At 35.4% G+C, this 19,314-nt stretch overlaps 1 protein-coding gene across 11 annotated transcripts in view; it reads right to left on the bottom strand.

Annotated features, from left to right (window-relative positions):
- Positions 1-19,314, bottom strand: part of C1GALT1 (core 1 synthase, glycoprotein-N-acetylgalactosamine 3-beta-galactosyltransferase 1) — a 120,729-nt gene that overhangs the window by 32,440 nt on the left and 68,975 nt on the right. For all 11 annotated transcript variants that reach the window (XR_004672351.3, XR_004672352.3, XM_063605631.1 and 8 more), the window contains 2 exons: positions 8,109-8,345; positions 3,731-4,398 (listed from right to left, as the gene is read on the bottom strand). Coding sequence is in view for 9 of the 11 variants with exons in the window: in XM_055115700.3 (XP_054971675.1) it covers positions 3,731-4,398; positions 8,109-8,345 (905 nt within the window). In the remaining 2 variants the exon portion in view is untranslated. The remainder of the gene's footprint in view (positions 1-3,730; positions 4,399-8,108; positions 8,346-19,314) is intronic.

The following is a 19,314-nucleotide window of genomic DNA, read 5'->3' as shown; positions in this document are numbered from 1 at the left end:
GTCAACCTAGAGTCAGAATTGGTATCTGGAGAATGTTGGTGTCATCCAGGTGACTCCAACAAAACTTCAGGCTCCATCTGACATCTTTGTAAAGAATGAGGGAGATAGTCTGGCAAGTTCCAAGAGAAGATTCATATTGATTGAATATTTAATAAATCTAATAATTTATGTTTGGAAGTATGTAGCTTACAGTGTGTAAAAATTATCAAACTGTCCACTGCGTTTTCTCTGCTGTTATCTCTAAACTTTCCTTTGAAACACACACTGGATATGTAGATTCTTAGACAACCTACTCTTGCGTCTTTAGGAAATATCAGAATAAAAGCAAATAGGAAAAATAACCAGATAAGTCAACTTGTGATTATCTAAACTAGCTCTGTCCAACAGATATGTAAGCCACATAGTAGCCACATTAAAAATGTAAAAAAAAAAAAAAAAAAAGTGAAATTAATTTCATTTTATTTAACTGAAAAAGTTCATCATACTGTTTTAACATGCAATAGTTTTACGATGATTAATGAAACCTTTCTTGAAATTAGGTGTGTATTTTATTTACAGCATATCTCAATTTGGACTAGCCACATTTCAAGTGCTCAATAACCACACATACTTAGTGGCTACTATACTGTCCAGTGCATATTAAACTTAAGGACTAGACCAGTAATAGTTATAAACTGCTGACCTCTGGAAGCAATTTTTATATTCTGTAAAATAATATTTTTGATAAGATTTACTGCATTAATTATATTTGCTCTTATTTATTTATATTTTACTGGATGGCCAGGATTCTGTTAAGCATTTATGCAATAAAAGACAATAAAGGTAAAAAGCTATAATTATTAGAAAACAAGAGCTAGCAGACAATTATGGTTACCCAAAAAAACTCAAGAATCTCAAGTGAAGAATCATCAGAAATAGAGAATTCAGTTACAAAGCCAGATTTTAAAGATGCTTAAAAAGAAAATCAAACAAATAAGTTTTCATATATATCAGTAAAAAGTTAAGTCTTTAAAAGCCCAAGTAGAACAGTAACAAAAATATTGCATACCTATGGAAATAGTTTATAAAACTTGACCAAAGGACCTAAAAGGTGACTTACAAAAAATCCTGGGCAAAGATGTTATTGTCCCTAAATCAATGAGTTTGTATGCAAAGATAAAGAAATGAGTTGCCAAAACACTTAGAAGAGTTAATTTGCCCTTAGAATAGTAACTTAAAACTGCTGTAAAGCTACAAGGTTCAAAACAATATGGTGCTGGGCCAAAATCAAATGAGAACAATGGCATAGAACTGAAATCCCAGATTTAGATCCTACTATAAGTAAGGTTACAGTGTATGATAAAGGGGACATTTTAAATCAGTAACGAGTTAAAAAAATGGTAGTAGAATAATTAGTTAACAATTTAAAAAAATCAGGAGCTCTCTACCTCAATTATGTACTAATATGTTTCAGATAGAATAATGTAAATAAAACTGAATAAAATAGATCATATTTGACCATTTCTGACCTACAGAAAAGTCAATTTTTCATGTAGAGAGAGATACATATGTAAACAATTACACATATATTTTAAATCTACCATATTAAGACTCACTGCAACTTCTCTGGTGAAAAGTCTATTACTAAGAAGGTGGAGTGGGAAGGGAACTGCTTAAGAGTCAGTTCTGAACAAGAAATTTAGGAATGTAACTCTTTCATGAATTAGAATATCTTTTACCCTGACTTGCTAGATAAAAATTTTCTGTATTTTCAGTAATTAGTATATAGAAAAAAAAAGTATGTATAAGATTTAAACTCATTTAGGGGGAAGAAAACTTACTAAATGATAGATGGATAATAATAGAATTTTAGTTTCACGTTGGGTTTATGTAAGAATCTCCTGAGGGAGAACAGGCAATGTCAGATTGATGGGTCAATTTTGGTACTCTGAATTCTAATTCTGTTTTATGGTCTTCAACATAATTTGATAAATTTTTAGAGAAAGAACAAATTTGCCAATTATGATGTCCCTTTGCTACTACTGTATGTGTATCCAACATCAGATACTCTTAGTAAGATCTTATATGCATTTGGATGTATTTGCTACATGTTTATATTCTTGAATTTGGGTAAATTTTTTGTATGGAAAAGGATACAGAATTAAGAAAGGAAAAAAGATCAAGTCATCTTGGAATGGTCAGAATATATTAAGAAAAGTTTACATCAAAAAAGCATCCAAAGTAGTACTCTCACTAAAATAGAAAAACAGACTATCAAAAGTTTCCTTTTAAAGCTGATTACCTAAAGCTTGGGTCAGATGTTCTAGGCCAGGGTCTCCGAACCATGGTACTACTGACATTTTGGGCTAGAGTAATTCTTTGTTGTAGGAGGCTGTCCTGTGCATTTTAGGATGTTTAGCATTTAGTAGGTTTATAATGTAGTGGGTTTCTACCCATTAGATGCCAGTAGCAGCCTCCTAGCTGTAACAACCAAAAATGTCTCCAGACCTTGCCAAATGTCCTCTGGGGGCAAAATTGCCCTGGGTTGAGAATCACTGTTCCAGATGATGATTTGAAAGCATTGCCTTATGAAGATGACAGTAGTAGCATGAAGTGCATTATTTATACGTTAGGTCCACAGAAAAGAAGGCATAGAGAACTAGTGACTTGCCTAAAGGCATTATTAGTAACAGAATTGAGCCTAAAAGCTAGGTTCCATGATTCCTGGTCTCATTCAGTTATTCACTGAAGCAATGCTTATAATAGTGAACACAGCAGACATGTAATTAACATTGATAAATCTCAATGTTGTGTGAAAAGGGCAAGTTGTAGAAAGATATTTATTTAAAAATCTGAAAAAAATACTATAGCATTTTTTTCTTTAAATAACTGAAACAAATGTGGCAAAAGATTAATATTTGGTAAAGATAGGGGCTAAGTACAATGTATATTCTGAAATATTTGTACTACTGGAATACTTCCTAAAATAATGCACTTTAGATAAAATTCTCAGGAATGTGAGCCAAGGCTTATTAAATGCTTACTGTGTGAAGGGCTGTACTATGTTGTAATTACAACAACTAAATAAGACAGGTACATTATGTCCATCTTACAAATGAGGAAACTGAAGCTCAGATGTCATCCAAGGCTCCTGTCCATCCAAGGTTGTTCGGCTATTAAGTGAGAGAGCAGGATTTGACTCTAGGTCTTTCAGAACCTCCATTAAATCCTCCTGATGACTAGAAGGCTCTTTACCCAGATCTTCACACAACTTGCTCTCTAATAACACTCAGGTTTCTGCTCAAAAGTCACCTCTTTGAGAGGCCTTCTTAATCACCCAAACCAGAGGACTCCATCCCACTCTGGGTCACTCTCCATCCCCTTACTTGGCTTATTTTTCTTCAGGGCACTTACTACTAAAATCCTATTTTATATTTACAAGTCTGCCTGTTTACTGTATATGTCCTCATCCAGAATGTAAGGTTCACGAGAACTGGAAATTGGCTGTGATTTACTTCTACATTCTCAGTGCCTGGCATATAACAGCACCAATAGATATTTGCTAAGTGACTATTGCTGATTGCTGATGTCCCTGTTCTCATCTATTTTGTTATACTGCCACTCTATTTAAAAAGACTAAGAAAGAGTCCTTGTTATTGGTACTAAAGAAACATACACATATTAACACGTTTTTATCAACAAAATTCAGTCAGTCCAAGTATTGACATAGTAATAAAATTTCTAAACTTACCTCTACAGGAGGATAATAGTTGTAATTCCAGTACCAAAATGTTCTAGGTAGATAACCTTTAATTAAATGGTGTTCTGGCACAAAGGGATGAAAAGTTTCTTTTCCAATGGTATCTCTGGAATCTCCTGCTTCTACATTCATAATTTCCATGCATCTCCCCAGTGCTAAGTCTTCAATGGAGGAACTATGTGTACACTTGTCTGTTTTAAATGCGTCAACAAATCTTTTCAAGGCTTCTTTGCTTAGTACATATCCTGCTCCTCCACTCATGTAGCCCTGCTTTACATAAGGCTTAAATCTCCTCCCAAAGTAAATGGGTTCTTCAGGGTCGTATTTTGAAAGAAGCCACCTCAAATTGTCTAGTATGACATACGTGTCATCATCTGCTTTCAAAAACCAATCAGCATCTTCTAAATAATGTTCATGAACATACTGAAAAGCTTTAATTGTTTTCCAGTATAGTTGATCTCTGCCTTCTTTGGTTTTCAGTCCCACAGCAGGGAAGTCTTTATTTTCTTCTGAACTCATAAACAACACTTTGTTACAACGCTGGGCCCAAGTAGCTTTGACGTGTTTGGCCTTTTTCTCTAGGTTTTGAGGGCCGGTCATAACCCAGCAAAGAATTCTAACTTTCTGATAGAGGTTTTCAGCAATGTCTGTGTTCTCATCTATTAAACAAAACATTTTAAAAAGTTATTTACATTGATGTAAAATCCAAATATTAATAAATTATACTGAAGAAAGCATTTTCCTAATTTCAAAGTCCCTATTTATCCCTCTATTAGTGATTTAGCCAAAGGAAAGCAAACTCATCCTAATGTGAACTGACACTCTGATTTATTGGTTTCATGTCAGTGTTATCCAGGACATCACCGGAGCTAGTAAGAGTTGACATTATAATCTAAATTCGTCTCAAACTCTAGTTTACTGATTAAAAGCAGCAGCATCACCTGGGAGCCTGTTAGAAATGCATAATCTTAGGCCCAGACCTACTGAATCAGAATCAGCATTTTAATAAGTTCTCCTGGTGCTTCATAGGCATGCTAAATGCTGCCTTTAAATAGTCTCTGCTTGGCACTTCATAAAAGAAAGCAGCCAGTTTTTAATAGATTATTGACAGAAATTTCTCACTGCTCTGAATGAGTTTCTGAAGAGCAGGAAAGACATGCTGCTGAAGTGGCAGTTCATTTTTGAAGTTCACAATAATCCACTATTAAGAATTTCTACAAGTACCCTGAGGTGGTAAAAGGTCAAAGCACAGGAGTTGAGATTACTTTCTGATAGTCACATACCTCATTCCAAAATGTAAATCCACCAATCAAAAACAGAAGAGAACAATGGTAGACATGGGAATTCCAAGACGGTCTAGAGCAGTGCTCTTTAAACTACAGGTTTGCAAAGAAACAAGGAGCTTATACCAGAATAGAAAGCAACACATTACTTTGAAAAAGGCCTACTATCAGAACCAACCAATCAAAATGTCCACTTAACTAAGCAGTGAGCTTAAAACTGAAACTTAAAACTGTCCATTTAAGTAAGCAGTGAGCGTAAAACTGATCTACATCCTAGTGTAACCTCATTATCTTCTGCAGACAAACAGTTTACAAAGTGTCAGGCCAGGACCGCATTTTGAGTAGCACCGGTATAGAGGAAGAGCTCAATGATGAGATTCTAGATGAGTACTTCCCAAGCTATCTGTGGTGAAAGGCCAATTTTTATTTCTAATAGAGGTCTACACTGTGTAAATAGGATAAAAATGAATTATAAGAAAAATAAAACTAAAATATAAAACAAGTCCTAAATTTTTATTTTTAGCTTCAGACAAAATTACTCCAATTACAATAAAAGTTTCTGCTTACTCCCAAATAAGCAGACATTCTTTATGAACTGACTTTCAGTAGCAATGTTCTGGGCAATATCCTGACGAAGCATATGCTTAAAATTAAGGTCAAACAGCAAGTTACAGAAGCTTAGTCCTATGAGAAATTAACAATGGAGGCATATAATATACTAGTTAACCAACTGAGAGGGAATAATGGGAAAAGCTGGGTGGAACATAAAAATATTCTCATGTCCCAGCTGGGCACAGTGGCTCATGCCTGTAATCCCAGCACTTTGGGAGGCTGAGGCGGGTAGTTGGGAGGCTGAGGCGGGTAGATCACGAGGTCAGGAGTTCGAGACCAGCCTGGTCAACATGGTGAAACCCTGTCTCTACTAAAAAAGATACAAAAAATTAGCCAAGCGTAGTGGCGGGCGCCTGTAATCCCAGCTACTCGGGAGGCTAAGGCAGGAGAATTGCTTGAACCCGGGAGGCGGAGGTTGCAGTGAGCCGAGATCCCACCACTGCACTCCAGCGTGGGTGACAGAGCGAGACTCCATCTCAAAAAAAATAAAAAATAAAAATTCTCATGTCCCTCTGAGTATCAAGATTCACAATCCAAAAGGACAACAGCAGACAAAATCACCCTACTTTCAGTCAGAAAGCACAGACATCTCATATCCTTGAGGAGCCCAATCTCTTGGCTATACAAATATACCAAACCTTGAATAGATAGAAACAGTGAATGCAGGAATCCCCAATCTGTTTCATTCAGGTAAGACAGGTTTGTCCACCGCTGAACTTGATAAATAATTTTTCATTCACTAATTGCTTTGTACTGGGCATGGGCTGGCATAGGAGATGAAAAAAATGAGTAAGACACATTTCCTGCTGCAGAGGAATTCAGTCCATTCAGGGAGCCTGAGCCTGACACACAAACCAATAATTGCTAAGTACTAAGAGATGTTATTATAGAGGTATGAACAAAGGATTCAATGTGCTGAAGGAAAATAGTGGCTAATAAATCCTACAGAGCAGTAGATAGGGACCTAGGTAGAACAAAGAGGAAGATTAAAAAATAAAGACATAATACAGAAAATAGGTTATAAGTTCACCAAAAGGAATGGTGACGTTTGGTTGAGTGCAGGTACGTGGGTATAGCTGAAGGCCTGAATCAGAAATGCACTGAGGACTGAGAGGAAAAGAGATGAAAAATGGTAAAGTAGCAGCACTGTTAGAATGTACTGACAAATCGAATTGGCTAGCATGTGAAGGCAAGCACCTACCATGATTTCTTAATTTCTGGCACAGACAGATGGTAATGAGCCATATAAAAGAAAGAATAGAGGAGGAAGAGCAACTTCTAGGAGTAGGAAGGAAAAGGAGACTCAATTTACACATGCTGAGTCTGAAGGGAGTAGACAAACTTTTAGCATACCCCACATTTTGTAGGCCATTGAGCTGGACAAGTATGTATCTAATACACATGCCTGTAGTGAGGCCTAGTACGGCTTACTATTAGTAGGGAACTCTGCCTCCAATTGATCACCTAAAGACATGTAGCTATGCTACAGAGCAAATACACAGTGACCAAACTGTTCTGTAAGAACACAGAGCACTTGCTCAGAGCTGAATTACTGTTACATAAACAATCACAAAACACAACATACTTTGTAATAGTATGTTTATGTTTGCTAGTTGATAAAATGGAACCAGGCTTTGAAATCTCACCGTTCAACCTCTGCTTGAGAGGTGGTGAAGAAATAATTTACTACTGAGAAGAGAAGAGAAAAAACTGAATAGTGGACCCTCTGCATCCCAGAATTCCAATTGTTTTCAAGCTACTTATATTATTTTCTGTCAAACCGTATTTTGCATTGTGTTAATGTCATCTCACAATGTCTGGAACTGGGCTAAAGACAGTAAGAAATAGAAGGAAATTAAAATTATGCGGGTTAATGATGTCACACAGACAAACAGCTAAAGGACAGAAACTTAGAGAGAACCAACACTTAAGGGACACATAAATAACTCAACTGAGAAAATCTGGTTAGAGGTAGGAGGCTAGGAGAAAATGAAGTCTTTAGAACGCATCCTTGGTTTTTAACTTCCTTGTTCTTTGTGCCTCTTGAGGAAAAAAAAGATTAGTTATATTAACTAATTATAAAAATATAAATCGAAACTTACATACACCTCAAGTTTCTCTAGGAAAACAAGACTTAAGCAAAAGCTATGACCAAAACAAGTAACAAAAACCAAAGACACACATATAACAAAACTGAACCTAGAAAAACATTTTCAGAAACAAATCAAATCTGAATAGTTATGCCCTTCCCCAAATCATGGGTTCTGAATTATTTCTACTTAAAAACTAATTCAAAATTAATATCTTATTCCCTAAATAGAGTTTTAGCAATTCCCTTCTCTTGAGGCAAACCAAGAATTATTTTTAATATCTGGAATATATAGCCCATTTTAATTAACAGATACAGACAGGAATATGACAAAATTTAGACGAAAATACTGCTTATGTTTACTGCTTAATAAAGTAAACCATACCTTTATGTTGGCTAGAATCTGCATTGAAGTTCATTTGTCCTTCTAGATGATTCTGTCCATTATCATCTGAATGCCTTGCATGGGGATCATTATGAAGAACATTAGGCTGGGTGTCACCCTTTTCTCCCAACAAAATACTAAATAGCTGAGAACATAAAAGAAATCCTATTGCTGATCCACAGAGGAAGGTTAAAAAATTCAGCCAGGATTTAGAGGCCATTTCCCGAAAGTGTATTTCTGTAAGAACAAAAATTAGCAGGATGTTATAAAATCAAAGCTGTATACATAATCGGAGTAAAAATTCTGGTAACATTTAGCTATAATGGAAAGTTAATTTCTACCAGTATTTAGCTATTATCTATGAGTTTACCCCTCTATTTGCTGCTAAAACAGCACATTATGGAAAATCCATAAAAATAGATTAATTAGTAGGACAGTCACAGTTGGGGTGGGGTATGGATAAGTATGTCAATATTGCACACAGAATTTCCTATTCTTCCCACCAGGATCCTTTGTGGATCCAGGACTTCCTGTCATGTTGTTTTTCTTTCTTTGCTGTTAACTCTGAGTACGGAAGTCTACTTCTTTTTCTTTGGTAGCAACCACCACCCATTCTCCAACCCAAAAGTTAGCAAACCCTTTCTGTAAAGAACTAGAAATAAAATATTTTTGGCTTTTTGGGTCTCATGTGGTTTCTGTTGCATCTTCTTCTTAAACAATCCTTTATAAATGTAAAAAAATACTTGTAGCTTGTGGAGGACTAGGGTCAGCACAGTTTGAGGACCCATGGACCAAAGCTGGCCTGCTACCTGTTTTTGTAAATAGAGTTTTATTTGAACACACCCATGCCCATTCATTTATATATTGACTATGGCTACTTTTGCCCTAAAACAGCAGAGTGAATAGCTACAATAGAGGCAATATGTCTCACAAAACCATATCTAGCCCTTTATAGAAAAAGTTTGCTGGGTAGGCACAGTGGCTCATGCCTGTAATCCCAGCACTCTGGGAGGCCGAGGCGGGTGGATCACTTGAAGTCAGGAGCTTGAGACCAGCCTGGACAACATGGTAAAAAATTAGCTGGGCATGGTGGCAAATGCCTGCAGTCACAGCTACTTGGGAAGAATAAGGTGAATACTTGGGAAGAATTGGTAAGAATAAGGTGGGAGAATCACTTGAACTCAGAAGGCGGAGGTTGCAGTGTGCCAAGACTGCACCACTGAACTCCAGCCTGGGCAAAAGAGTGAAACTATCTCAGAAAAAAAAAGAAAAAGTTTGCTGACCTCTGCTCTATACTGCAAGATCTAGATTTTGGATGGAATCTATAATATTAACGAGATTAAGTAGGGTACCTGGGACACAGATGCCTGTTGAACTGCCCCACAACCAAACATAGACATAAACGCCCTTTTTAAGCTTTTAACAATTACTATATGGTGAAGTTATAACTTCTATTAAATTCCTTATAAGATTGGTCTTAACTCTAGTTTCCTATTCCTCAAGATAATTAAAAAAATAAGTTTACTAAACATTTATTATATATCAGAAGCTGTCCATACATTATTTCATTTTAAATAAAATTTAATTTCAATGTCCTTTTTCATTCTCACTAAACCCGTCTGCAGATGAGGAAAGAGAAATTTTAAAAAGGTAATTTTAAACAGGTAATTCATATAGGCTGACACAATCAGAAGGAGCCACAGTTTGAATGTAGGTCTGTGTGCTTAAAAAGCCCATGCCCGGCTGGGCGTGGTGGCTCACGCCTGTAATCCTAGCACTTTGGGAGGCCAAGGCAGGCGGATCACCTGAGGTCAGGAGTTCAAGACCAGCCTGGCCAACATGGTGAAACCCCATCTCTACTAAAAATACAAAAATTAGCCGGGCATAGTGGTACGTGCCTGTAATCCCAGCTACCTGGGAGACTGAGGCAGAAGAATCACTAGAACCTGGGAGGCAGGACTGCAGGACCGAGATCATGCCACTGTATTACAGCCTGGGTGACAGAGCAAGACTCTGTCTCAAAAAAACAAAAAACAAACAAACAAAAAAAACCCATGCCCTTTCCATTACATTTCTCAAACTCTTCACCTAATCACCACTAACAGCAGAGGGCAATGGGCAGTGAAAGTAGAGGTCTGGGAAATATAACCCTAAAAATCAAAATTGCTTTGAAATATTTTGTGAAAGCAAAAGTACAAACCAACAATCACCACTACAATAATAAAAACAAAACAACTTCATGTATTTCTGGAATGGCTGACTAGGTTCTTTTAGAACAACCAAGTGAAATCAGAAAAACTGAACAAAATGTAAAAAAATAATAAATATGTGTTTGAAGACATTGGTAAGACATCAAGGCAGTGAGAATTAGTAGGGCCAAAATCTGGAAGAAGGAAGAAAAGAGGCAGACCAGACATCTGGCACAGCTCTATCCTCAAGACAATGACTGATTCTGAAAGAGAAAACAGCAAGGGCAATAAAGCTAAGCAAAAATTAATGTCCAAAGTCTGCTTAGAAGAGGTCCTGAAAAACACCTATGCTCTTATCAAGGACTCTGAAAGGCTACAATCTGAGAATAAGAACAAAACAAAAATAGACCAATCTTTACAACGGCTGAAGTCTACGTTAGAGTCATCTCAGCCACTGACTGGATGATCCGCCCTAGCCTAACTGTAAAAATATTCTCCTGGAGAAATATAAAATCATGAAGAACCTCAAATTATCACTACTTCTTTTTTTTTTTGGTATACAACATGGACAAAATTTTGATACACAATGTCCAAAACAACCAGGCATCAAGAAGAAAATTACAGCTAAACACAAAAAAGTAGACAATAGAAACAGAGCCAAAAGACTCAAATAAGATTTTCATATTTTTAGCTTAGAAATAACTATTCTTAATAAAGTCAAGAAATTAAATGGCAAGATTAAGAAATTAGGCATAGAATAGTCACAGCTGAAGAAAAAAATTAATAACCTAAAAAGCTAGGTCAGAAGAAAATACGCAGAATGAAGTATGGAAAAACAAATGGATTGAAAAAGAATTGAGCAAAAAAACAGAATAAAGTGAAAGGGTCTAATGTAAGTGTTAACTGGAACCTTTGAGGGAAGAGACATAACTCAGGAGAAGTGGTATTTAAAGAAATAATGACTGAATATTTTCCAAAACTGACACAGTGCCAACCCTCACATTAAAAATCTACAAAATCCAATGAAGATTACAAAGAAAAAGAAAACATTACCTAAGTACATCAGTCAAACTACTGAAAACCAAGGACAGAGAAAAAAACTTAAAAGGTGTAATAAGACTGACAGCTGACTTTTTAGCAGAAACAACAGAATCAAGACTGCAGTGAACTATTTTTAAAGTGCTAAAAGAACAGAACTACCAACCTAGCATTCTGTATCCAGCAAAAATGTCCTTCAAGAATGAGCCTTAAAAACATGTTCAGAAAAACAAAACCTAAGTGAATTTATCACTAACAGGTCTATTTCTAATTCTTCAGGCAGAAGGAAAAGAATTTCAGATAAAAATTCAGAGATGTAGGAAGGAAGGGAGAGTCATAAAAAGGTTATGTACGTAAGTAAATCCAAATAAATATTGGCTATAATAAAACATTTTTTGAAAGTCTCACAAGATATTAGTATTATTACCATTAAAACAAATTACAAAACTGGCATCAAAAAGTATAAGGAGGATCCATAGAGTTTAAGAGCTCTAAAGTCATTTCACTGTCCAGGAGTTGTTTAAAAAAAAAAAACTGATTAATAATAGCCTTTAAAAGACCAAGGATGTATAATATAATCTTTAAACAAACAAACAGTAAAACAATATAATTAAATTCAAATACAAAAAAATGAAATGGGAAAATACCCCAAATCAAGGCAATGTTAAAAAAAAAAAAGGGAATATAGAATAGACGAGACAAATAGAAAATAAATAGTAAGGTGGTTGATTTAGAACTAAACATATCAATGATTATATTAAAAGCAAATAGACTAAAAACTACAATTAAAAAATAAAGATTGCCAGCCAGACTCGAGAAAAATAAACTCATCTACATGCAGCTTACAAGAGACACATATTAAATAGATTTCTAAAGTTGAAAGCAAAATAATAGAAAGATATACCATACAAACAGTAATAAAAGGAAAGCTTATTGATACCACAAAAAAAACTAGTAGTTACATGGCTTGTTCTCTGTGACATTCATTAAGCTCTACATTTATGATTTTACATACTTTTCTGTATCAACATTTATTTCAGTAAAAAGTGTATACAAAAACCCCTTCCTGTGTCTTTATCCCATTAAGTACATACTTAATATATTCATATTTGATATAAAAATATCCCAAAATCTACAAGTAAAATTGGCATGCCATGACAACACACCATGCTTATGCTGCATTATATATCTTATATTTCAGGCTCTCTCCTGAATTGTAATTCCAGTTTGGGAAGAAAAACCCTAAGAGGAAGAGGAGAGGTGAAGGAACAGCACAGTATAAGCAAAGCTGCCCAGTATCTTGAGATGTAAATTAACCATCTGAAACTATCAGATACTTGTTTACACCTTTTGCTCTATCCTGACTGTACCTTCAAGTTCAGAAAGGTAGGCCTTCATGGATGATGAGTACATAGCCCCACTCAACGATCCTTCTCTCTACACCCAATCAAATTTGCCACAGGAAAAGCAGAAACAAGTTTACCATGTCTTTCTGCTGTTTTCTCTGATGAGGGGGTCTCAAATTCTGCCTCCCTACTGCCCCCTTTCCCTCATTCAGGTTGGCCGTTAGTGTAATCTTTATATCCAAAAGATACAATAAAACATATCCCTCCTGTCTTAAGTGATTGTTCTGAAATTCTAAATATCTCGATTGTCTGAGGCCCAGTTCATTAGACCTTGCTCTAACCAGAAATCTTGGTTTGAAATTTCATTCAAACAGCCAGAGAACTGATTAGTCAAGTATCTGTTTGATATTATACAAGTCCTTCCTTTAGCAGTATACATGATCAAGACAATCTACAATAGAGGTATGTGATATGAAAGTACCACGAATTGAAAACATGAAGCCAAGAGAAGTAAATGAAAGATGTTTTAACTCTTAATTTCTTATGGAGGAAGACAAGCAGAATACGATTGAAGCAGTGAACCTGGAGCAAGACTTTTAAGGTAACATTAGCAGATACTGAGTTGTCACTCTCTACATCCTCTGATTCTCTCACTAACACTTTGCCTTACAGCACACTGATCTTGGTTTTCCATTGCTTTTTGTCCTAGCTGTGATTTTGCCTTAATACCATACATAGCCACTTCACCATCTCAGAAAGGAACAAAGACAGTATTTTACTGCTGCAGAGTCTACCGCTCCTGGCACTGGAGAAGAAAGCAGTAGTCACAATGCCATTCAGTACCACTTAGGCAGAAAGCACTGTGACTGAGAAGAGGAAGGACTGCAGGACCAGAGAAAATCCCTATTTCTATCATCATATGGATATCTGAAGTTAAAGAAGTGCTAACCCAGCTCCATCAACTATGAATACTAACATGCTACTCAATCATATTCCAAGGACATGCTGAGCTTCAGAACAAGCCTACTTCTATAACACAAAAACAGTTACTGTTTGTGGAAAGCTAGTGAAGTACTTATGGACACAGTTTTTCTTAGCTGAAGAGGCACTTTTTAAGCAAGGCATCTATCCTGGAGTGAATGTAGGGAAAACTGACTTCTCGGTGTTACATAATTGTTTTTAACTTTAAAATGTTTTGTGATGCTGTCTGATGCCTGTCATACTCTCTTACTCTTCTCCCCCAGAGTATCAGCACACTCAGAATGTGTTGGCTCCTCTTGTGTTGTGTTTACCACATTCCCTTCCAATTTAAAGGACTCCGGCCTTATGACTAAATAACTGTAAACTCCCCCCTTTTTTTTTCCTGCTCCTGGGATAAAATAGCCATCTCATGGGGGTAGAATGCATCCCAAAACTCACTCAGATTTTTGGCAAAAATCATGTCCACAAGAGTGTTGAGGTAGACTAGACTGGAAAAAGACACAGCTTAACCACACTGCACATTATGAGGGCTTAAATACTATTTCTTTGAATTGGGTGGGGGAAGTTCTTTATGCCAAGTGCTTCCAAACCTGATGTGTAATCAGAATCGCTTGAGGATATTTTAAAAGTACAGATTTCCAAGCTTGACAACTGAGGTTTCAGATACAAAAGAACTCCCGGGACAACTAAAATTTATATTTTAATTTTATTTTTAAAGGGACAGCTTTATGCTATTCATTGTTAAAAAAGGATTTAGAAGGAAGAAATCATCACAAGTCCTACTACCCAGAAACAATTATTAATATTTTGTGATTATCATTACAGGTTTATCTCCAGCAATAACAAAAATAGGAGAGGTAATTACAGTTAACATTTGAACCCTGTACTAAGAGCATCTGCAAACTATAAAGTACGGACTAGTATTCCCATTTACAGATGAATTCAGACACAGAGAGTCACACTAGGAATCTGAATCAGGAATTCAGACTCTTAACCACTTGCTATTATGTCTTAGTCCATTTTCTGGTATTTATAACAGAACAACTGAAACTGGGTAATTTATAAAGAGAAAGCATTTATTTCTTACAGTTACGGAGGCTAGAAAGTCCAAGGCCAAAGGGGGCACATCTGGTAAGAGCCTTCTTGCTGTTTGAGGACTCTTCTCTGAAGAGTCTTGAGGTGGCACAGAGCATCACATGGCATGAGGGATACGCATGCTAACGTGTTAGCTTAGGTTTGTTCCTCTTCCCTTTCTTTATAAAGCCAAAACAGTTCCCTTCCCATGATAACCCATTAAGTTATTAACCCATTAATGGATTAAACCATTCATGAGGGCAGAGGTCTGTCTCATAAACCAATCACTTCCTTAAAGGCCCTATTAATATGGCCAAACTGGGAATTAAATTTCAACATGAGTTTTAGAGGGGACAAATATTCAAACCGTAACACTACAGTTTTACAGAATGGGAATTATACTAGTCATCTCGTTTTTAAAGAATTAACATTAATTAGATTTATTTGAATTTATAGGAAATAAAGGAAAGGAAATGAATCTAAAAAATCTGAATGTCACCTAGACATTTGTAATATGACCCCCATCCTCTAAAGGATCCCTCTAAAAATTAAGAAAAGTTTACAAAAAAACAGAAAGGAGTTGGAGGGCTCATTAAATAAGCTCAATTTTAGGCACTATCTATTGATTTCTTGCTGTGAAATGTGGAAATCAGCACGGATACACACATGTACAAATATATATATACACATATACATACACACACACTCCCTCTGCCACAACCAATTTTTGTTAACTGCTTTTATTTGGTAAAAATGTACATAGTTTACATTATATGAATTATGAACTGTAATTCCATGACTGCTTAATCCTGGATCTACATTAAACTAGATTCCATGCTCACCAAGAGTCCTTTTTAATCACAACTCCTCTAAATTTGAGTTTTTCATTAATATCCCGTTTTTGTTAGCTGGGTTTCAGCAAGCAGTTTTTTTTAATGGTGCTAATCGGTGCCACATCTGAAATTCTTGCAGGCTTCAGAATGTCTGCTATTGCACAAACTTTCTTCTCCCTAAGAACTTTGTAAATATTACTCCATGGTCTTCTTACATGGGTGCCAGAGAATTCTGAGGATACAGCCTTTAACCTCTTATGCTTGGTTTTCAGCCACTCCACCAGTTCAAGAATATTCTTTCAGCAAGATTGTAATGCCCTTTACCATGAGCGCACGTCTTCTTCCTTTCAGGCTTTCAGGAAGTCAGTGTAATTCACAATAAAGTCCCTGAAATTCTAGTTTTTTTTTTTTTAAATTTTAACACTTTATACCACATTTTGCCAAGGTGACAATCAGGTACTTCTAATTTTGCTCTGGATTATGGGATTCATTTGCTGCATTTATGTATTCAAAATATATTCCCTCTTCTAACCATATTAAAATAATTTTTGATACATCTTTATATTTTCCCAAAAGATTTTCCTTATGAAAGTGACATAAATCTTACAGTCACACACCTTACATTTACAAATATAGTACATGTGAGGTACCATGTTAGAAATTTTTATGTTTTTTTCTGATACTCACAGCAACCTGAAAACTCGATAGCAGTATCCCTTTCATATTACAGATGAAGAAACTGAGTATGAGACAGGTTAATTAAATTGACCCAAACCAGCCAGCCAACATTGTAAATTGGAATTTTCACCCCCATTTCATTTAAAGTTCACTAGTTTTTCCACACACCACTCTCGCACCTATAGCTGTCTATTAACTTTCCATATCCTTTCCCTTTCTCTCTAAAATTATCTTTAAATGGAATACGTAAAAGGTTATGTCATCAGTAGGTCCAACGAGAAACCGCTTTTGCTCTATTTATAAATCTTGAGGTGCAAATAAGATATTGAAAAGTCCACGGGCTCTAAGAATGGACTGGGAGGATGTTAATGTTTGCTGAGAGATTGGAACTGGTTTCAGACTAAATATTCATGCCTCTGCTCTTTAATTTTGCCATTAAAAAACTCAAATGTTTCTCTATATAAATTCTCAAACACAAAAAACAAACACACTGCTAAAGACTTAACCCATACAGTGTTTTCCATATGCTTTTCAACAAACAAAAATAAATTTATTAAGTAGAATTTTACTTGCAATAAACCCTCTATAGTTTTCTTCTAATTTTAGGGAATATTTGTATTGTGTTTCTTCCAGTTCCTGGTTATAAGCAGATGTAAGCTGCCAAGCTGAGATCTAAGTTTTAAAGCTCAAAAATTATTTTCAAATACACAGCACTATGCTATATACTGCGAAAAGCAAAAAACAAGTACCTTTCCCTGCTTTCCTGGAGTTTAGTTTTGCTAATGATACAGGGAAGTAAAAATAGCAAAGAAACAGTTTGGAAACAATAGAGCGGCACAGCAAAAGCAGTGCTAAGAGGAAAACTTATAGCACTAACTGTTTACATTAAAAAAGAGAGAAATAAATTGATTATTTAAGCTTCTACCTCAAGACTCAACAAAAAGAGCACAATAAACCCAAAGCAAGAAGGAATAAAATAATAAAGAGCAGAAATTAATAAAATTTAAAATAGGCATTATTTTAAGTGAACTAACACAGGACAGAAAACCTTATTAGTTCTCACTTGTAAGTGGTAACTAAACACAGAGGACATATGGACACAAAGAAGGGAATAACAGTCACCAGAAACTACCTAAGACTGGAGGGAGGGAAGAGGGTGAGGACTGAAAAACTATCTATTGGTTAAATACACTATGCTTAATACACTTAAATACGCTTAATACACTTAAATACACTTAATACACTTAAATACACTATGCTTAAATACACCAAACCCCCATGACACACAATTCACCTCTGTAACAAACCTGTATATGTACCCCTGAACCTAAAATGTAAAAAAAAGAGCTGGTTCTTTGATAAGATTAATAAAATGGACAGCCTCTAAAGACTGAGACACAAACTACCAATAGCAGGAATAATACAGGGGATATTTCTATTGACCCTGCAGATACCAAAGGATAATAAGGGAATACTACAAACAACTCTACATGTATAAATTTGACAACTTAGATGAAATGGACCAATTCCTTGAAAAGCATAAACCATCACAATTCACTCAATATGAAATAGATTATTTGAACAGCCATATAATTATTTATAGAAACTGAACTCACAATTTTAAAACTCCCCTCACCCCCCGCCCCTGACCCCCGCAAAAATCTCCAGGTCCAGATGGTTTTACTGGAGAATTCTAACAGATGTTCTAAAAATTATTTTTTAATGTTTTAACATCAATTTGTACAATCTCCTCCAAAAAGTAGGAGAGAACACTTCCCAATTCATTTTATCAAGTTCATATTACCCTGATACCAAAATCCAACAAAGACAGTACAAAAAAAAAACCAAAAAAAACTACAGACTACTACCCTTCTCAGAAATACAGAAACAAAAATACTTAAAAGTATGAATTAGCATGTTAAGTACTTATACTTAATGAAGTATTAGTATTTCACAAAGTATTAGTAAATAGAATTCAGCATTATGTAAAAAGAATTATGACCAAGTAGAGTTTATTCTGAGTATGTAAGGATGGTTCAATATTTAAAAATCAACACGATTCATCCTATTAACCAACTAAAAAGGAAAATTCACACAAATGAAAAGATGCAGAAAAAATACCTGACAAAATCCAATATTCAGGACAAATAACTCTCAGAAAAACAAAAACAGAAGGAATTTCCTTAACTTGATAAAGAACAAGTATCAAAAACTAACAGCTAATGGTACACTTAATGGTAAAAGACTGAATGTTTTCACGTTAAGATCATGAACAAGGAAAGGATGTCCACTCTCATTCACTCTTACTCAATATAGTACTGGAAATTCTAGCCAGTATAATAAAGGAGAAAAACAAAAAAGAGAATGAAAAGGCATATAGATTGTAATGGAAAAAATGAAACCATCCCTATTTGCAGATTTGTAGATAATGTGACTGTGAAGGAAATCTCAAGGATTTTGTGAAAAGAAAAATGCTACAAACAGTAAATTCAGCAAGGTCACAGGATATAAGATACACATGCCAAAATAAATTGTATTTCTATATACTAATAATGAACACAAGGACACTAAAGTAATACAATGTCATTTACAATTGCTCAAAAAAACATGAATTATGTATAAAGCTAAAAAAAACATGTATACGACTTGTATGACAAAAGCTAAATAATGCTGATGAAGAAAATCAACTAAGATCGAATAAATGAGGATTCATACTTCGTTCATGGAATTAAAAATTCAACTTAGTAAGGAGGTCAATTCTCCCCAAATTGATGTGCATGCTTAATGCAATTTCTACTGAAGTTCTAGCAAGATTTTTTTTGTAGAGACAGACAAGATTATTCTAAAGATTGTAGGTTAGGGCAAAAGAACTAGAATAGCTACAATTTTGAAAAATGAGAAAAAGGGGAGGGATAAGTCACGTGAGTTCAAGACATCATAGGGCTACAGGAATCAAGACCTTATAGTTCTGGTGAATGCACACAAGGATCAATGCAGCAGAATAGAAAACCCAGAAACAGACCCACATACATATGCTCAACTGATTTTTGACAAAGGTACAAAAGCA

This window comes from Pan paniscus, chromosome 6 (genome assembly GCF_029289425.2).
Source record: "Pan paniscus chromosome 6, NHGRI_mPanPan1-v2.0_pri, whole genome shotgun sequence".
Classification (NCBI taxonomy): domain Eukaryota; kingdom Metazoa; phylum Chordata; class Mammalia; order Primates; family Hominidae; genus Pan; species Pan paniscus.
This window is presented reverse-complemented; position numbering and strand designations above follow the sequence as displayed.